The sequence below is a fragment of the Blennius ocellaris genome (genome assembly GCF_963422515.1).
Source record: "Blennius ocellaris genome assembly, chromosome: 24".
NCBI lineage: Eukaryota > Metazoa > Chordata > Actinopteri > Blenniiformes > Blenniidae > Blennius > Blennius ocellaris.
In genome coordinates, this window is record NC_137673.1 from 7,510,878 (window position 1) to 7,531,717 (window position 20,840).

The window sequence follows — 20,840 nt, forward strand, 5'->3', positions numbered from 1 at the left end:
CAGAAGATCTGTCCGTTACAGGGTACAGTTAATATTGTCTTGTTATGAAGCTCAGGATGTGAAGAGACGGGATGTATATATATATATATTTTTTTTTTTTATATATTCAGCTCCAGGTATGTAAGAACTCAGTGGAAAAGCTCCAAAAAACAGCTGCAGGCAAAAAAAATGCTGCATCACGTAACTTCAGATAGGAGGCATTTATGGGGGGAGAAAAAGAAAAAAAATTCCCGTATTAACCAAAGATAAACATTTTGTTCGGAAAGCGCGGGGTTATTGGAGGTGCCTGAAGTTTCGAGAAGTCGGCAGATATCAGTCTTCTATTCATTGTTAAAGCTGCATGGACTGCATAGCAGCGTTTATATAAAAAAATAAATAAAAATAAAATAAATGCTCCATTCATGGCGATGGAGCATTTTCAAAAAGTTCCCTTTTAGCCCCGTTTCCATAGGAAACAGAGCATTTTGCATTCACACTGAGACGGAACGCGTTTCAAAAAGTTCGCTTCTCCCCGCTGCTTATGTTACTTAAAAGTTATGGGAGCGTTGCGTTCTCCCGCCGCTTCAACCGAGTCCCAGCACTTTGAAAAATAATTGCATTTTCTCCCGTTTCCATGGAGACGGAGTCAAAGAATTTGCACCTTCCACCGCTGTTATACTAACCCCCCCCCAAAAAAAACAAAAACGCAACAAAAGTTTTGTGTTTGTTTTTTTTAAATGTATACGCCTACGAATACGTGACCGCTTTTGATATGTTGAGTGATGACAACCTCCGGCACCTACTTTGAAAAGGTTTAATTCCCGGGTAATGAGCAGGTTCTGATACGACGCTGCTTCCCATTGTCGGAAAAAAAAACCAACCGCTACTCGCGTGGCGTGGGCGTTTGGACGGAAACTTTCAGAGACACCTCCACTTTGTGGAAAACAGTGGCTTTCTCCTCCAACGGGGGATAATTGCCGCACATCATAAGTATATTGTTTCCAGTAGCAAAGGTGAAAGAGAAAGAGAAAGGATGACGGGTAAAAGAGTCTTGAATGCGTCTGATGATGATGATTTTTTTTTTGTTGCTTTGCGACAGATTCTGGTCGTAGCTTTTCTGGGAAGTTCAGCTCATTCTGAGAAGACAATATACTCTAATTAAAAGAATGGATGTAAGGTTATTCTGGGCAATTTGTCCAGTTACACTTGCCTGTAATGACAGATTAGATCAAATCGGCGTCGGTGGAAGGCGACATTATGGAGGGGCGGGAGCGGGAAACGGCGGGGGACCGGATGGCCATTGCTCTTTCTTATTGCCGAGGTTTTCATTATGAAAATGCAGTTTCACTCCATTAGCGGTTTTGGCTCAACTGCAAGTCGCAGTTTTAATATGCCGAGAAAATGGGGGGGGGTTCGGGATCCCGGCGGGTCAACACCGGTACTCCTCGACGTACAGAAGAAAGAATAGAAACACTCACCGGTGATCTCCTTCACGGTGCGGAACGCGTTGAGACGCTCCGGATCCAGAGGTCCGATGCCGTGGTACATGTCCCTGGTGGGAGGAGGGGGGGGGGGAGGGGGGGTGTTCAGGGAGAGACTTCTTTGGGAAATCGAGTCAAATGGCATTCATATTTCCACATTAACGGCGGCGGCGCCGGCCCTGACAGCAGCTGCTTGATTGAAGAGTGCGACGGCGGCGCTGGTTTGACCTTCTGCCGCCGGATTCTGCTAAAGACCGTTTGTATGGGGCCGTTTTGCCGACCGCTCTGATTGGCCGGTCAGGGCTTTGATCTTGAAAAGGCTCGAAAGTGGAAAGGTCACAAAGGAAAGCTCCCGGTCTAATCCTGCAGGTTTCTTCCAGGTTTTTTTTTTTTTTTCCTTTCCACTCCTCTACTTGAAAGACTTTATTGGCAATAAGTCGAATTGGTGGGCGACCAAAACGGAGCGGTAAAGATTTGTTTTTTTGTTGTTTTTTTTAAGCCACTCACCCTTTAATTCCCGTGATGAGGAAGATGAGGTTGCCGTTGATCTTGGTGCAGTTGACGAACTTGTCGATATTGCTGGCGTCCACCGTCTGAGCCGTCTGCAGGCTGCCCGTCCCGATCCCGTCGCACACTTGGCAAAATAAAAAAATAAAAAAAGAGAAACACAATCAGCTTTCGGAATGTCCTAGCTTGCCTCATTCGGCGCATATTAACCTTTTTTTTTTTTTTTAAAACATATTTCACCCTCTTTCATAAAATAAAAAATAGCGTCCTTCTTTTGGCGCAAGGCCGCCGCCTCTCTCCGTTCACTGGGGTACTCTTGATGAAAGCGCCGGCCAATCCGCAGCCAATTCCTCCCCCATAATGAATTCATTACATCTGCATTAATTACACCGGCGGTCTAGCGTGAGCCAAGTATTTCTGACAGAGGCGGCGGGGATGATGAATAAGGTTGGCATTAAGTGGTGTAACCAGTTTTTGATAGTGATTTATACCAGCCAATTCCACGTCTGAAATGTTAATTTGTTATCATTTCCCACAGTTCCATCGGGCCGTCCCTCGTTAACCCCCCCCGCGACGCCACGATGTAATCGGGGGATTAGCCAATCGATGGGACGCCGCGAGAAGAGCCGGATCGGTTACCTCTGTGGGAACAATGGGATCCGCTGACCCCCACCACCCCACACCCACCCCCACCCCCAGGGGGTTTCGTACTCATATCAGTACTTGGTATCATTATTAGAAAAAGGTTAGTACTCATATCGGTACTCGGTATCTGTGTTAGCCAAAGGTTAGTACTCACATCGGTACTTGGTATCGGTATTAGCCAAGGTTAGTACTCATATCGGTACTCAGTATCGGTATTAGCCAAAGGTTAGTACTCATATCGGTACTTGGTATCTGTGTTAGCTAAATGTTAGTACTCACATCGGCACTCGGTATCAGTATTAGCTAAAGGTTAGTACTCACATCGGTACTTGGTATCGGTATTAGCTAAATGTTAGTACTCACATCGGTACTTGGTATCGGTATTAGCTAAATGTTAGTACTCACATCGGCACTCGGTATCAGTATTAGCTAAAGGTTAGTACTCACATCGGCACTCGGTATCAGTATTAGCTAAAGGTTAGTACTCACATCGGTACTTGGTATCGGTATTAGCTAAATGTTAGTACTCACATCGGTACTTGGTATCGGTATTAGCTAAATGTTAGTACTCACATCGGCACTCGGTATCAGTATTAGCTAAAGGTTAGTACTCACATCGGTACTTGGTATCGGTATTAGCTAAATGTTAGTACTCACATCGGTACTTGATATCGGTATTAGCTAAAGGTTAGTACTCACATCGGTGCTCGGTATCGGTATTAGCTAAAGGTTAGTACTCACATCGGTACTCGGTATCGGTATTAGCTAAAGGTTAGTACTCACATCGGTGCTCGGTATCAGTATTAGCTAAAGGTTAGTACTCACATCGGTACTCGGTATCGGTATTCGCTAAAGGTTAGTACTCACATCGGTACTCGGTATCGGTATTAGCAAAAGGTTAGTACTCACATCGGTGCTCGGTATCGGTATTCGCTAAAGGTTAGTACTCACATCGGTACTCGGTATCGGTATTAGCAAAAGGTTAGTACTCACATCGGTGCTCGGTATCAGTATTAGCAAAAGGTTAGTACTCATATCGGTTCTCGGTATTAGCAAAAGTTTTGTACTCATATCGGTACTCGGCATCGTCATTACTTCAAGGTCAATACTTGTCCTTTAAAAAAACAGGTATCGGTTCGACAGTACTGAACGCATCAGCGAAGCGGCAGGATTAATACCTAGTGGCTGACGCCCGCAGTGTGTATTGCTCGGATTAATCTCAATATGTTGATATCTCTTGGAATCAATAAATCACTTTTCTAGGATTGTTTTTGGAGGACGATACCAAAAGCTAAGCTGGCGCCAGCAAAAAAAACAAAAAACAAATTACATTTGGCATAAGCTTCTGGGGCAACTCTTTCTGGCTCCTCTCCATTCGGTAGCATCACTGCTGGCGCAGAGTTATTAAATTAATACGTTTTAAGTAGATATTATGACTCCAGTCGGGGGAGGGGGGGGGGGGGTTGGATTAAAACCGTGTCCTGCACTTTGCTCTCTTGGCGCCGCCAAGTTCTCGGTGACAAAGCTGACAGGCTCCGCCGGGTCTGCTGAGTGATGCCGACACTCGATGGGACAGCGGGCAATAAAATACATCATCACTACAGGTTTCATCAAAATCCGTCTGCGGAGAGGAGTTGCTCAAAGTGACAGCGGGAGTGGGGGGGGGGGGGGGTGGAGGGGTGGGGGCGCGTACTTCAGGTGGAGCCTTTGGAGTGAAAGCGGTGATTTATGAACCGGGACACAACAGCGGCGTTCGCTTTTTTTTTTTTAAAGTGTATGGGACGGTACCTTTGGGGCAGACGTCGGTACAGGGGATGCACATCTTGATACGGTTCTCCTCCACCTCCATCTTGTTGCTGGGACACGCTCGGACGCAGGAGCTGTGGTCCACCACGAAGTTATCTGGCGAGACCAATCGGCAAAAACAACGACGAGAGGATGAGGTTACAGTGTTTCAAACGACGCCCCGTTTCCGCGGCGATGACGGAAACATTGAAAGCGATGTCATTTGCATGGCCACAAGGAAGCGCTGTTGGTTGTGAAAAAAAAAAAACCCAAAACAAAACAACAAAAAAAACTAAAAAACTAAAAAATTCAAATTGCGTATTCCAAGTGTGAGCGTTTTCAAAAGTCCCCCCCCCCCCCGGTCCGCCGACTATTTCCATTGAGGTGGAATTGGAGTTTTTCAAAAGTTGCGTTTTTCCAGGTTTCCATGTCAGACGGATTTATCGCGTTTTCCCACTTTTTGACTAAAATGGAGTTGAAGCGTTTTCAAAGTGGGTTTCGTTTCGTCCGTTTCCATGGAGACAAGAGTCAGAGCATTTTCAAAAAGTTGAGTTTTGCTCCGTTTCCACGGAAATGGAGTATGAGTGTTTTCAAAATTGTGTGTCCCCCAACCTCCAATTTCTACTGAGGTGGAACCAGAGAGTTTTCAATAAGTTGTGTCCCCCCCCCACATTTCCAAAAAGTTGCATTTTCTCCGTTTCCATAGACTGAATCTGGGCATTTTCCAACAGTTGCTATTTCCCCCAGTTTTGACCAGGATAGAATCAGAGAGTTTTCAAAAAGTTGCACTCCCCCCTTGCGTTTCCACGGAGGACATTTTCAAATTCTGGCATTAAACCCCCTCCATTTCCATGGAAACAGAGCCAAAGCTTTAAAAAAAAAAACAACAACTTGTGTTTTCCCCACATTCACACAGAAACAGAGTTGGAGCGTTTTCAAAAAGTTGCGTTTCCAGCATACAGCCGCTCAAAAACGCTGCTAAACATTCCCATTTCCACCCTTAATGGTGAGAAATGGATCGCATTTCATCCACGTCTGAATAATGATCAAATAACGGGTCTCGGGGAAAAAACATAATGAATCAAATTAGTTGCGGAAGAATAGAAGAATGAAAAAGAAAAAAAAAAAAGAAAAAAGCGCTGCTCGTTTGATCAGCGGAACTCGAATCTGCAATCTGTCGACGTCGCTCCACCGCCGCACTCTTGACTCCAGATCCGTGAAGGGAAGAGCTAAGATTTGCTTTTTTTTATTTTTTTTTATTATTAATTATTTTTTTTTAACTTTCAGCTGCCAGGAGCAGAAGCAGATGGTGCAGCCGCGCGCTGATTGAGACACGCGGTAATTTATCTCAACTCGGCGTAACTTGCCTGGCGTCTTGATTTCAGGATAAACGGTTTAAAAAAAAAAAAAAAAAACCCCGAGTGGAGACGGGCGGTTCAACTTACGCGGACACTTCTTCACGCAGAAGGCGCCGTAGGTGTACTTGGCTCGGGGGTTGTGCTCCAGCTGGAAGGACGTGGGGTTGTACACGAACGGCTGAGGGCACTGGGTCACGCAGGCGCCGCTGTCGTTGAAATTGGTGCAGGCCTGCGGAGAGAGGAAGCGGCGACCCCAAATAAATAAATAAATAAATGAATGAATAAAGGTTTATCTGCACTGGAAACCTCACGAGGCTTTAAGATCCGCCCGTCCGGGCATAAGTCGCCGAAGTATTATGGCCGCATTTCATTTTTACGCCGCGCGGCGAGTCGCCCCGCGTCCCTCCGAGAAGCCAAATGGGAGAGAAATTGGAGCCATTGATCTACGGCCGCGATGTAAATGGTCAAATGTTTTCCCATAAACCCCTTAAGTGTTTTGTCGGCGGCGGTGATCCGACAGTAATTGAATTGGATGAGCCTTTCTGTGAATTACAACTACAATATCATCACCGTGTGCGTGCGCGCATTCCGACATATTTTTTTTTTTTTTCTCCTTCCACCCACAACTTAAAGTGATAAAAGGGACATTAATTGAAGCACTGAATCACCAATTTGTTCTTTGAGGAGCGCCGCCGCCGCCGCCGACTTTTACGGCCCGCCACGAAATGACAAACAACCCGTCAGCGGGTAAACAAAGTGGACGGGGAACCGACGCCGGACACGTAGGAAACGCGGACTTATTAACCAACCGTCGTTGCCCGTTTGCTTCCCCCTTGACAGACGGACGCACGGAGGTCTCAAGTTGTCGCAGACGTTTGACAATTGCCAAATCGGTCACATTTAATGAAAACCCTCTGATTTCTTCTCAGGAAAACCGATTGAAACAAGTTGCTTTTTCGTTGGGGCGTATTTTAAGGGGTACCTTCGAGAACTCTGTCGACTCGGTTCTGAAGGGTTACGCAAAAAAGCCATTGAGACGATGGATTATCGAGTAACTTGAGGTGTTTGGGAAATAATCCTTTCTTTTTTTTTTTTTGCACCTGCGATGTTTGTTCACGGTTGCTTTCGCGACGTCTCGTCGCTCCGGCGGATCTCTCCGTTCGGGTCGATCGCCGCCCTCTGCGGCGTTGGGAATACCGCGTCGCGTTGTCACACGTGTGTTCTGGCTTTATGTCATAACACGGCGCTCCTGGCTAACGGCTGTCACGGCGGGAGAAAAAGTGCAACACGGGGAACCGAGGAAATATTTGAAGGGAAGACGGTGTGTGTGTGTGTGTGTGTTTGTTTCTGTATCTCACGTACGAAGCAGTCCGTGTCCTTGGGGCCGGAGCAGCCGCCGGCACATTCTCGATGGCAGCAGTCGCTGACGTAAGGCCCGAAGCATCGCCCGTCACACTGCTCTGCACACACCGTTTTTGTCACTGCTCGGGGGGGGGGGAAGAAAAAAAAAAAAGGAAAAAAGAAAAGAAAGAGTGAGGTGCTTTAAAGGTCTGACACACACAAACACACAGACAATATCACCACCCCCCAACCTGTATAGACGCTCGTACAGCTGCTCGCTGATGCACCTGAGGGGCTTCTGGAACCGAAAGGTCAGAAAGTAGGTTGGTGACCACAAGGTCATTGGTTTGAAGACTTCCAAAAAAAAAAAAAAAAAAAAAAAAACCCACGCAGGTGCCCTTGGATCATCTCCGTATCCTCCAGCGCCGAGCGTCTAAAAGTGGAGTTTGCTTGCCAGCTGCCAGGTGACGACTGGAGAGGCTCGGGACGAGGTTTCAAGTGCAAAATCGTTCTCGCCTTCCCTTTCAACAGTGGAGAGTCCGCCGCCGTCCGGCCAGGTTGGACCCTTCTCGCTGGTGACTGTCAAAATAAAGCTCCCAGGAGAATATGGACTGGGCCCGCTGTCATGTCCTGTCCACAGGAGCAAACGCCATCTTTTTTTTTTCTCTCTCCCTGGCATCCTGAGAGGGCTCACATCATCCCGCTTTTCAAAACTTCCACATGGGTCTCGTTAGTCCAAAAGTTTATTGGCCTCAATCCAGCTTTTTTTCCCCTTGATTTTCCCTCCATTTGAATGTTGGGATCCTCGGAGCTGCATTCAGAATCTGCTGTGTCTGTCTGAGCTGGACTGGCTCCGCCCACCCATCTATGGGAAGAGGAAGGAAGTACTTCCTCTCGTGGCGCCATGTGCCAGAGCAGAGCTGCCCGATTGTGGGCGGAGTCAAAGGGGAAGTGCCCTACCTTGATTGTGATTGGCTGAACCCCCCGACGACACTATATAGGGTTTTGATTTCTGATGTGGCTTTTTAAAAACTGAAACAAGAAAGACCTTTTAAGAAACTTAAGCAATTATCCAACAGCAGTCTCCAGACTCTCCCGACAACAGGAATCTCACGTTCTTTATGTTGGCAACACGGAGAAAATAACAACTGTGACGGCGGAGCTGTCCGCGGTGCTGAAACCACTGTCGCGCCTCAAAATGACATAAAAGCACAAACAATTTTCTGAGCTTCCCTCTGCTGAAGGTCTGGCAGCTCAGGCGTTCGTCTCCCTTCTTTTAAAAAACTGCTGTTTTTCCTCAAAGGGAAGTTTTGTGGATGTCTATCGTCTCTCGCGCCGTCCTCCTGACTGTTAACCCGCCAACTAGCTTGTAAACGTACACTGCAAATAGTTAAATCTCAGCAAGATATAATTTCGTAGATTAAGTGAAAAATTACTTGTTTTTGACTAATAATTGTCCGCTAAGATTATTATTCTCGTTTTAAGATGATTATTACTTTATTTTCTTATTAGCGCGAATGGTCTTGGCGTTGAGTATTAAAAACTAGTTCTAAGAACTGTTAGGGGCTTAAAACAAACTTTTTCATTTTAAGACGACTGACCAGCACTCAAAACCTGAACTTGCATTTCATAAGCCCAATGTTCATATTTTAATCATAACACATGAAAATAATACTTGTTTTGAGTCCAAAAATGCTATTTTCAACACCACGCTGGGTCTTACGGGGCGAGAATCCTTTTCTTATTTTTGAAAATCTTGTCACGTCAAATTTCCTTGTTCTGTTGGCAGATCATTTTTTGCTTATTTTAAGTATTCATTTGCTGGTTTTAGTATATTTCCGGAGGAACTTTTTTTGCGGTGTAGTGGCGCTGTATCAATTCACTAATGCACTGCGAATGCACGTATAGCATTTAGCATAGCATTTAGCATAGCATTTAGCATAGCATTTAGCATAGCATTTAGCATAGCAATCTGCCTTTTTATGTAAACGAGCTTCACATTGGGGAACTGACTGCGAAGGAGCAAACACACCCAGACACTGGACATAATAAAATGTTTGCCCCTCTCCAGGCCCCTCAAACGCCGCCTGGACGACCGGCGGTTACGCAAAGCGACTGCTCTCATGTGGACAGGCGCTCCCCCGTTGGGTAAATAAAGCTCCGGCAACAAACCCCCCCAAAAAAAGAACAAAACGCTCTGGACCCGACTTCCCCTCCATATCTGTGTTTGTACAAACGGCCGATTTCAGCCAAAGCAGACCAATTGGACAGAGACACTTTCCAAATGTGCCGCTTCCAAGAGAAGCCCGGGCTCTCGCTCGCTCGCTGCTTTCCCCTCGTTTTTTCTTATAGGAAAGAAAACAGTTAGCGAGTGTCATTAGTTGAAAACGACGAAAAATCGGAAAACCCTACCTGCTGCATCGCGGTTGTTTAATGCTCGTGCGAGAGAGGAATCTCGGGGTTGGAGAGCCGGCAGCCAGCAGGAGCTTGAAAAGCGAGGCATTGGAAAAGTGCTGCGCTCACTCTCTGCGAGAGTTGCGAACATAATGATGCGGTATGAAAAAAAAACAACAACCAAAACAACAAAAAACAAGGCTCTGTAGTCTATTAGTCCGTGTTAGTCGGAGGGAAATCAGGCCAGGCGCTCTCTGGGTCTTTAAAACATGAGTGGAACATCCTGTAATTAAACGAAGAAGCAACAGTCCTCTCCCTGGACCAGTTCCTTTATTTATCGTGCATAAACAGCATCAACATGTCACAATGCGAGTTGGGATATTTACACCACGGTTAATCCCCCCCCCCCGCCCCCCCCCCTCCGATTCCCTGTTATGACACAATCGATAAACATATTAGCTTCGTTGCCGAGTCGTCACTTTTGTCTCGCGTCAGACCGACGACGTCCTTCGGCCTGAAAGTAACATCTTGATTGGACTAAATTCATTTGTTCCTCTCGTATAAATGCAGGGTTTCGTCTACAGGGTCTTCAGAACTTGATTCAAACCACATCTTATATCTGTAGCATGAGATCCAAACTATATATATATATATGTCCACACACACACACACACACAATTATTTATTAATTGGCTCTATCACAGACTGCAATGTCCATGAAAAGTCTAAATATGCAGCGTTTCCATTTTAAAACGGAATGTTTGAACAGCGTTCGTCTTCTGTGGTGACCTTGCACGTACAACACGCACATCAACTCGCAAGTAACTTGTACCTCCCGTTTCTCTATACAGACAGGATGGAGGAAAAATAGAAACTGGACTTTCAGTGTGAAATTATTTCTCGATTAATGTGTAAAAAAAAAAGAAATCGGAGTTCTCCCACAAACTGTTCGAGGTACTTTTGGAATTCACAGAGGAGAACCCCCCCCCCCCCCCCCATCCTCCAAACACATAGTACATCTCTCCGTCTGCACTCCTTTAAGGGTCAGCGCCCCGGCTCAACTCTTCCTCTAACTCAGGGCATTCACACTTGTCTGCTTTGGCCTGATTAAAGAACCCCCCCCCCCCCCCCCGGTGTAATTGCTCTGGTAATTCCAACCGCAGTGTGCAACAACGTGGGTCTGCAAACGCACTCCGACGTGTTTGAAGTATTCAGCATGAGGGCAGTTTGGACCAATCAGGGGGCGGCGCAGCCGACGTGTCCGGAGGCGTCTGTGTTTTGTTGATGCGTTGAGAAGATTTGCTTCAGTTTGCAGACCGGAAACATTGGGGAGGTACCGATACCAATGTTTTTGTTGTTTTTTTTGTTGGGCTGATACTGGTACTAACCTTTAGCTACTTGCTGATACCGGGTACCAATACTAGTACTAACCTATAGCTACTTGCTGATACCGGGTACCGATATCGGTACTAACCTTTCGCTACTTGCTGATACCCGGTACCAATACTAGTACAAACCTTTAGCTACTTGCTGATACCTGGTGCCGATACTAGTACTAACCTTTAGTTACTTGCTGATACCTGGTACCGATACTGGTTCTAACCTTTAGACACTTCTTGATACCAGGTACCGATATTAGTACTAACTTTTAGCTACTTTTCGATACCAGTAATACACTTTATCTGCTTGCCTACCGAGTACTGATAAGAGTACGAACCTTTAGCTCCTTGCCGATACTGGGTATCGATATTAGTACTAAACTTTAGCCACTTTCTGATACTGATAGAAGTAATGAGCATAAACTACTTGCGGATAAGAGTACGAACCTTTACCTGTCTTGCCAATCTGGACTCCCAGTACGAGTACCAACTATAATCTACTTGTCGATACGAACACTAACCGGTAGCTACTTGGTCTCTTTGCGGTTAAGTTGCCGGTATCGGTACGGCAGAACAGAATTTACAGTCGGTCTCACGTCTGTCACTAATATTGCTGATATTGCTCGCCTACCGGTTTCACATGTACTCTCTGCAGTAGAAACACGACCTTCATACTCACACGTCTGACACTGTTCTTCCTGATGCCCCCAGCATCGTCCGTTGCACGAGCGATTGCATCGTCTGCCTGCAAAAAGACACCAAACACCCCCCCCCGGAAAACTTGTGAGGAATTCTGACACGAGACACTTAGGAACCCTCCCCCCCCCCTCCACCCCCACCCCCCTCCACCGCCATCGCAAACGCCTTCAAACCCTCCCAGACAGTGACGGATCTGTCGGACGTCCTCGTGGCCGATGAACGACAGGCTTCGACTCCCCCCCTCCCCCCCCCCTCCACCCCCGCCAAGGCGCTCGCTCGGCAACGTGGGAGCTGACGGAGCGCTCGCAGCCCCTCGCCTGCCAGCGGCCCGTCATCAAGCCCTAATTGACTGCGGGTTAATTACAGAGTAAGTGGAATGGCGCGGCAGACTGTCACCCGGCCCCTTCAACCACTCCCACTGCGGGGTTGTTAACGTTAAATACTAACCGCGGCTTGGCAAAGGGCCCCCCCGTTTGGAAACCTCAACTCCCACACGCTTCCTCTCGTCAACTTTTTTTTTTGTTGTTTTTGTCCACCTCCTTTTGTTCTCGCGCTTGCGTTTCGTCCCCCCTTTCTTCCCTCCTCCGAAATCAGTGCCATCCGCTCAACCAAATGGCAGTACAACTTCAAAAAAAAGAAAAAAAAAACCAACAACAAAACAAACAAGTGTTTCTGAGTAAGCGGCGTCGCGTGATGTCTTCATATCCCCGCAGGTTTGATGCAGCGAGCGCCGAGAGGTCCTCGCGCCTGTTCGTCGGCGACCGGTCTCAGATCCCCCCCCCCCCCCCCATTGTCCGCGTCGCTGTCGCTATTGTTCACGGTGGCGTGTTTTGACATGGAGGGCCCAGAGAAACTTTCCCCTCGTCTCTCGCACGTAAAGAGCAAAAGGATCACCCGCGAGTCTGAGAGACTCTGTCTTTTCATCGCCACTTCTTGTGACACACGATGTCCTCCGGACAGCGAGGCCTGTTACGTCCAATGTGGGAGGGAGCTGAGGGGGGGGGGGGCAGCTTCAAACCAGCTGTCAGATTTGCTGAGAGTTAAAAAGGAACGCTCCATGGGCCTCGCTGCAGAGCCACCGCAGCAGCGCCACGCGAAGCTTCGCGCGTTGACCTAACGCCATGTGATCGTCGCTTCCAAACGACCGCCAGGCAAACGGAGAGGGCGAGGAAGTCTGCGCGTGCGTGTGTGGGCCAAACCATAAGCAAATAGAAAAAAAACAACAAAAAAAAACAAAGCAAGATTATTTCACTAACTGCGAGAATGCTGGAAACGGGGGGGAAATTGCAACTTTTCTGAAAATGCGCCGACGACGTCGCAATAAAAACGGGGGAGAACGCTTATTTTTGAAAACATTCTGACTCCATCGCTGTGAAAATGGGGTAAAACGCACCACGGCCGTAGTAAATAGTCCTTCTGCACCTGTGGTGAACCCCAACCGCATTACAAAAACAAACAACAGCGCCCACCTGTGGCCTGGAATGCCAACTACATTATTTCCCTGCGTTTCCATGCAAAAAAACGGACATCGTTTTCAAAAAGTTGCCCTTATTCCTTATAGGAAAACACAAAGGTAAAATGCGTTTTCACTTGAGACGTCGTCTAAAACCGGGCCTCGGATTCTATTCGCGTCGAGATTGTCGCAATTTTCGGTACCGGTGAGGTTCCTGAAAACATAGACTTCTTTCAAATAAAAAAAAAAAAAAAAAAAATAATAATAATGTGTTTGACAGTCCTGATCTACACGTTATACTCACATCCGAGGTTGCTATTGTTGGACGGAACCACGAGCAGCTCGGCCTGGGGGTTCTTGATAATGTCGCGCCAGTGGATGGTGTCCGCATGGCACAGGAATTTGTTCTGGTCCACATAAACCCCACCGTTCAGTATCTCTGCAAGAAGAACAAAAAATAAATAAATATATATATATCAAGAAAAAAATGAGCACATAGCTGCTGATATATAGTACATGTGCGTAAGTGGCAGAAAATCGATACTTCAAGGTTAACTCTTATTGTGCTGCACACGGTGGTCCCTGAAGTGCACCCGAGCGTGACGATAACTGCTATTGACAAACGCAGACGGTAATTCAATGCCACATCCGCAGACACAAATATTTTAAGAAGAAACACAAGCGCGCAAAAGAAAGCCCCCCCCCCAAAAAAAACAACACAAAACACTGATGGTATAACTTTCTAATTATGCGGTAAATAATGTCAAATCGAGTTTGATGACACGGGCATTAGATGATTGTGTTTTGATTGAAATAATAAACCAACGCAGGGATTAGGGATGCAACGATACCGACGGCAATATCTGGTCTGATGCTGATTACACAACATACTCCGAAAATGCTTCCCGATACAAGCCGGCGGGTATTGTGTGACATCATCCGTCCAAGTGTGGGGAGGTAGCTTGCGGCAACGCATAGCCTTCACAGATTGTTTGCGAATAGATAATAATTAGGCTTTATACTATTGGTTAAGTACTCGTATCGATACTCCGTATCAGCAAGTAGCTAAAGGTCAGTACTCATATTGATACTCTGCATCGACAAGTTGCTAAAGCTTGATTCCGGTATTGGGAATTGATATCGGCAAGTGGCTATAGCGGGTCACTGGTATGGGTAATCGGTATCGGCAAGTAGCTAAGTAGATATCGGCAAGCTAAGGGTTAGTACTGGTATCGGTACTTGGTATCGGCAAGTAGCTAAAGGTTAGAAGTGGTATCGGTACTTGGTATCGGCAAGTAGCTAAAGGTTAGAACTGGTATCGGCACTTGGCATCGGCAAGTACGTACAGGCTGGAATTCATATCCTTAATTGATATTGGCAAGTGGCAACAGCATGTCACTGGTATGGGTAATCAGTAAGTAGCTAAAAGTTGGTACTGATATCGGGACTTGATATCGGCAAGTCGCTAAAGGTTAGTACTGGTATCGGTACTTGGTATCGGCAAGTACGTAAAGGCTGGAATTCATATCCTTAATTGATATTGGCAAGTAGCTAAAGCTTCGCAATGGTATCGGCACTTGGTATCGGCAAGTAGTGAAAGGTTAGTACTCATATTGGTACTTAGTATTGGTGGGTAACTAAAAATGATTTCACTCATACGTGTACTTTCAAACAGTGGTATCGATGCATCCCGAGGAAATATCCAGTATTTAAGCAAAATGCCATTTTGTTCCGCCATTATCTTCAAGGTCTCTCTCTCTCTCTTTCTCTCTCTCTCTCGGCTGGACCCAAATCATCAAACCGCCTCATCGAAAAGCAAAAGATCACAGCTTTCTTGACCTCCCCCACATCCCGCCATCAAAGCGGAGAGCCGCCGCGCCGGGGACAAAGGCGGGCTCCACATCCGGCATTTGCCTAATAGCAAAAATATGTTTCTTTTCAAGGACCGGTGCCCTTAACAGATGCCTGAGCATGGAGTATGATAATAAATTCTAATCCCTCTCCCTGTTACTAATCCAGGTTTTGGATATAGACACAGAATGAAATGATGCCGCGGTAATCCTCTCCTTCCCAAGCCGTGACCCAAGGCGAAAGAGAAACAACAACCCCCCCCCCACCTTGCATCAGTGTCTCTTTCTCTCCGGGACACCAGCTGACTGCATAATTCAACCTCGTCGAGGGATTTAGATACAATCACCTCGCGTCTCGTGTCTCCTTGAATATAAAGCCTGAAAGTACTTGTCATAATAAATGAAATTTATAAAAAAAAAAAAAAATCTAAAGTAACAATGTGGTTCAGATTAAGGCTGGATTATGTGAAGGTAAAGCAGGGCATTGTCTCTGCAGGCAGATTATTAACGACGTGTGAGTTATGGGGACGAATCAGCGGCCGGGACGCGCGCTCAGGGAAGCTAATCATTACCATCCGACACCCTGATTAAGGAAGTGGGCCTTGGTGGAGACGGGGACATTTATTCAGAGCCCTCTTTAGAGGTGACATGGCGCCTCGTCTCCCTGCTGAATGGCCCCGCGGCCGCGGCGTCGTGTAATCATGTTCCCGTCACGACGGGCGATTTGTCAAGGCGGAGTCTCGCACTCACGGACGGCGGGTGAAGAAAGGGACAAGCCACATTCAAATGGCCGACGCGGGCCGACTGCGATGGCGTCTGGGGCCGGTAGATCTCAAAATCAGGTGGGCGGGCCGAGAATACGTCACAACGGGGGGGGGGGTCAAACCTAAGGCCCGTGGGCCAAAAGCGGCCGGCAGGATGTTCCAATCCAATTCTCAAGAAATTTCTTAAAGAGTGGCAGGCAAAACAAAAGCCATCAGAGATATCAGGCTAACGCTAACTAGCATTAGCCTCAAAGCCACGGGCTTGTAAAAACATCCATAATGCACAGCAACAGAGCAAGATTGATATCTTGCGCCACTATAATGGGCTTCATGTTGAAACTGCAATCACTTTCTGTAGAAATTGATGGTGGATGTAAACTCTATACCGCCTTCGTTCGGCTTGATTGGCTATTTTGGCGCGACACGAGAGCAGGGGCGGGGCAAATATCTATAGAAGGGATCTTTAATAGAAAATAGAAAAAAAAGCATGTTATTTCACCAAGAGAGGAAATTAAGAAATGAATACACCTTCAATTAAACGCTGTAAATTAATCGATTTATTCATTTTATTTGATCTATATGCGCCATGTAATGCCACAGTGTACAAACATAAATGAAAAATGCTTGTAATATCTACCAGATCCTCCAGGATCTCGAGGATCAAGTACAAAAGGTGTCAAAAATAAGGCCTGTGGGCCAAAGCCAGCCAAGAGAGGCTCCAATCCCGAACGGGATGCAGAATGTATGTATAGCTTATTAGGTTATAGGAATGGGTTTCGTGACAATAGACATTTTCAGCATGTGTACTCTGCACAGTTTGTCCTTCGATTCCTCCAAACAACTGAGGCGACTGGGAAAAAAAAAGCAAAACGCTAACTATTACTTGTGGTTATCCAACCATGTGGTATTTAAAAAGGTGACCGTGACACCTTTGTCACTGTCCCTCGGTTACCTTGAGGTTTACGGACGTTTCTTTCTCACACCGGATTGATAAGGTCTCGCAAGTCGGGTGTGCCGCATGCGCCCGAGAGACCGGCGCCGCAGTCCACTGACGTCGGCCCGAACACTTGTGAAACCTTGAAGTTTGTGACGGATGCCTTGCTTTACGTCAAAATACAGACTCAGCAGATGTTATCTGTCATATTCTGGTGCAGCATTGGAGAATTTATAGCCGCTTGGCACTGCTAGCATAACACCTTGAAACACTTTCAAAGCATTTCCCCCCCCCCCCCCCCCCCCCCGCAACAGCTGACATTGGTGGAACAATACGGAAGGCATGTGGCTGAAACCGCAGAATGAGTGCGGCGACAAAAGGAGGGGAAAGAAGAAAAAAAAAAAAAAGGGTCCCATGAAACCAATCAAATGCGAGGCTCCCATCTGTAGTTTTAAGTACATGGCCATTATTATTGTCATAAATGGGACTATAAACAGGGAAAGTGTGCAGCTTCCAAGTGGTAGTCCTGGAGGGAAACTATAAACACTGAGTCGTTCATGAAGATCCAGTTAACTGCTCGGCAGACATTTTAGTACCCCCCCCCCCCCCCCCCCCCAAAAAAAAATGGGGTTTCTGTTCCATTCGGCGGAGGACCGTCGATCACGTGATCCCGCCCCTTTAAATGCCATCAGTGAGAAATGGATCAGTGAGACAAATTGCCAACTCGACTGTCCATCCAAGCACGAGCACTAAGTCTTCCGGCGAGATGACAAGCCTGTATCGGGTGGTCATTCATTAATGGGTGACAGTCTTGCACCGCCAGCCCCTCCCCTCCCCTCCCTCCCCTCGCGATTCGATCTTTTCGATCAGGACAAGACAAGAGAGCTACAGCGGCCGCCACCCCCACCGCCCTCCGGAGGCTGCCCGTGATTCACGACGTCGTCATAAAGCCTATTGTCTCGCAATGGAGAACAGGCTGAGGAGTTGGAGAGGCGACGGAGGGGCGGGGCGAGCAGGAAAAGAAACATTGGTCTCTTTTAACCAAATTTCCAAACCTTTTGCATAAATGGAGAGTGCAGACTTTCACCGCCGCTGCCCTGCAATATGGCGGCGGTTCCCTCATGATGGCTTTGCGAGTGGCCCGATAAATAAAAACCTTCCTTTGCGGAGTGTGTGTCCAGCCTTCGAACATTTGCTTTCCAAAGGGTCGGTGACCTGGCCTTGTCACTTGTCAGGCGGCAGATCAAGTCGCGGCGGCGAGAGTTTGTGAGTGCCCAATCAACAAATTCGCTGGAACAAGTTCCGGATCCGATTCCCGAAGAAAGAAAGAGAGAGAGAGCAACACAGCAAACTCTCAGGGAAACTTCCCTGCCACAACAACAACAAGGAGAATCAAAAGAATCCCCAACAAGCTGTCGATTTGTCGAGTTGAGAATCCGGTGGTTCCCACTAAAACCTGCGCACACTAATTAAATCTTGGTCGACCAAAGACGAAATTAAATGAGCGCCGGCGAAGCCAGAAGCTTCTTCAGACCGTGCTTACGTTTTGTTCCCCGCTACCGGGCGTCTAATTGACTTTGTGGTCTCTGGGACGACAAAGGAAGGCGGAACGTGGTCGCGTTGGACCAAAGCGCTCACTTCTGCTTCGACTCGGCTGCCATATGGACAGGTCATGTTTGGTTCAAGACTGCTTCTGATCCAACCCCCCCCCCCCCCCCCCCCCCCTCCCTACATCTCTCTTGGCAGCGAAATAAAGTGACTCGCTGTGTTGGAGAGGAGAAGAAGGGAGGGGGTAGGAGGGTAGGAACCGCCAAGCAAAAGTTGAAGTGTCATGTTGAATCAGAGATTAGATTTGACGTAGAGCTGTGCAGTGGGACACGGGGTGAGGACGACTCGCTGCATTCTAATAAATGCTAAACTGGGTGAAAGAGTGAACGGCTCCCCCTTTTATTGCATTTATTCATCCCCGTTCTTCACTTTCAGGCGATGCCACAAACCCATGAAATGCTGACTTGATCCAAAGCCCCATATGAAGAGAGATCTTGTTAGGTGGTGCTGCGAATCCGCAATGTCCCCAAAAAAATATCAAAACCCTCTCCGGGGGTCTTCACATTCCAGTCATTTATGTTCATAGCTTTTCAGTTAAAGTTCCTGCAAAACCACGATATGGATATTGTCAGAAATGCCATCACCTACCCTTCGACTTTGAATTCCTTTCTAGTAAATATTATGAGATCACTACCGTACCGTTCCGGGGGAGTTTGTTCACAGAGTCACTGCCGGCGAAGGATTTGGCGTTTCATACGACTTTGGCACAGAACAGAGCCTCCGTATTGTCCTACGTCCGCTCTATCTAGAAATCTAGAAAGATCTTGTTTATGGAATTGGGTCCCCATTTGTCCCAAGAACAAATTCTGACATAAACAAATTAGATGCAAATTTAAATGAGTCTCAATTTGGTTTCCTTCTTTTCAGGCAAGTAGGTTTTTCGCAACATCTGACATGTTCCGACAGTTTTTCTGCCTTCCATTCGGACTTTAACCTTCCCTTTTAGAGGTCAATTGAATACAGGAAGTTCAAAACAGCACCGTCGTCTACATATATAGAAATTGACGACACTCTACATCTGTCTTACTTCCAGCTTTTTAAAAGCACTAGTTTTGAACATAATGGCTCGGTGCATCTGTCACAAAAGCCCGTGACCCAATATCGAGAGACGATTCTTCCAAGAAGCTGCTAATCGTGTCAGTGAAGTATTTTTTTTTAATATACACTCCTGGTTCTACCTTTCTATTCACTTCCTCTGTCTTTTATGTTGAAACCCACAGGACAACACTGGCTTTAATTCCTGGATAACCGCCACGAGGAGCAACAAAACCTGGAGACTGCAAAGAGAGTCGCGGCGCCGCGACGGTATTCCCACGACGCTCGGGGATGATCGCGCCAAAATTCGAGGAGAACGTCAGCAGTGGGTTTTTTTTCTACCGAAGCTCAAGGTGAAGCGCGGCGCCTCGAGAGTTCTCGGGAATATTTATTTGTGTTGGCCCGCCGCACGCGGAAGGAAAGGAGAACAAGCCAATCAGTGTACGGATTGTTAGGAAAGTAAAAATGATCCCTGCGCCAGTCTGCCTTTGCGAGCCAATTAAGTTCATTTTACTGTCGTTCAGCAGAGCGAAGAGCCCCTATTTTGAAGTAGTTTCTAGGCAATGATGGCCCCGGCACCAATCAGTGGCCATCGCTCTATAGGGAGCCTGCTGATGAGCTTTCATCAGTGCTGCTAGCCACTTGTCCCAAACCTCTTTCTCTCCCTAATTATGCTGATGAATAAGGCCGTAATAGTGATCTGTCCTCGACTGATGAGTCCATGCATTTGCCGTTATTGTCTTGTCTCGAGGGCGGGTGTGTCACGTACCACACAACTCAAAGCTGAGTGCATTCGGGCCATCCACTTTTCTTTTTTTTCATTTTATTAGGATCATCTCCCCACACTTGTCGCCCTCCTCCTCGCACCAACCCCATGAACCCCCCCCCCAAACCTCCCACCCGCCGCTCCAATAGCACTTTCTCACTCCATTGATGGGCCGACTTGCTGAGCACGGGGATCGACATCATCAGTCTCTTTCCACAGTCGGATGGCCTCTCCTTTCCCCGACCCACGTTGGCTCACACAGGGAGAAAAAAAAACCCTCAGACGGGGCCGGAAGATGACGGCAAATTGACAGCAGAGCACGTGGAATACGGCACGCGGGCGCAGAGGCGTGTGTGCGGCCGCCGCCTCCCGCTCGCCGCCGGGAAGCAGCTTGGCGCGCGGTTGCATCAGGTCGACAAAGCCTTGCGTTTGTAGGCAAAGCTCCGCGGTTAAACCTCTTAAAAGCCAATTAAATAACTTAGTGCTCACAAGAGAAACTCCTCAAGAAAGGGAATTGTGTGATTTTTTTTTTTTTAAATTTATTTTTTTTACCCTTTACACAACCATTACCCCCATGAGTCTTTTCTCGACCCGGCGTTTCCATAATCCAACATTTCTTCAATATTTAATTTTGGATAAGGTGAATCTAGTTTGATTTATTGTCCTTCCAGACAGGTTTCTTACATTTCCGTCAAATATTCTTCGACGTCATGTTGAATTCGGGAATTAAGGCAGGACTTCAGGATGTACGGTATCTTACTCTATGAAGGAATCCAAATCCTTTCCGTGTCCCCCTCTACTATTAAAGGGGTCATATTGTGCAACATTCACTTTGTGAAGGTTTTCCAACAGAACTAAATTG

The 20,840-nt window shown here is 47.0% G+C and overlaps 1 protein-coding gene across 1 annotated transcript in view; it reads right to left on the reverse strand.

Annotated features, from left to right (window-relative positions):
* LOC308147840 (receptor tyrosine-protein kinase erbB-4-like) overlaps positions 1–20,840 on the reverse strand; it is a gene marked incomplete at its 3' end in the record, with an annotated part of 282,612 nt that overhangs the window by 77,600 nt on the left and 184,172 nt on the right. The window contains 7 exon segments of the mRNA XM_080520173.1: positions 1,458–1,531; positions 1,968–2,094; positions 4,401–4,514; positions 5,843–5,984; positions 7,118–7,236; positions 11,549–11,610; positions 13,322–13,460. Coding sequence (XP_080376299.1) covers positions 1,458–1,531; positions 1,968–2,094; positions 4,401–4,514; positions 5,843–5,984; positions 7,118–7,236; positions 11,549–11,610; positions 13,322–13,460 — 777 coding nt within the window.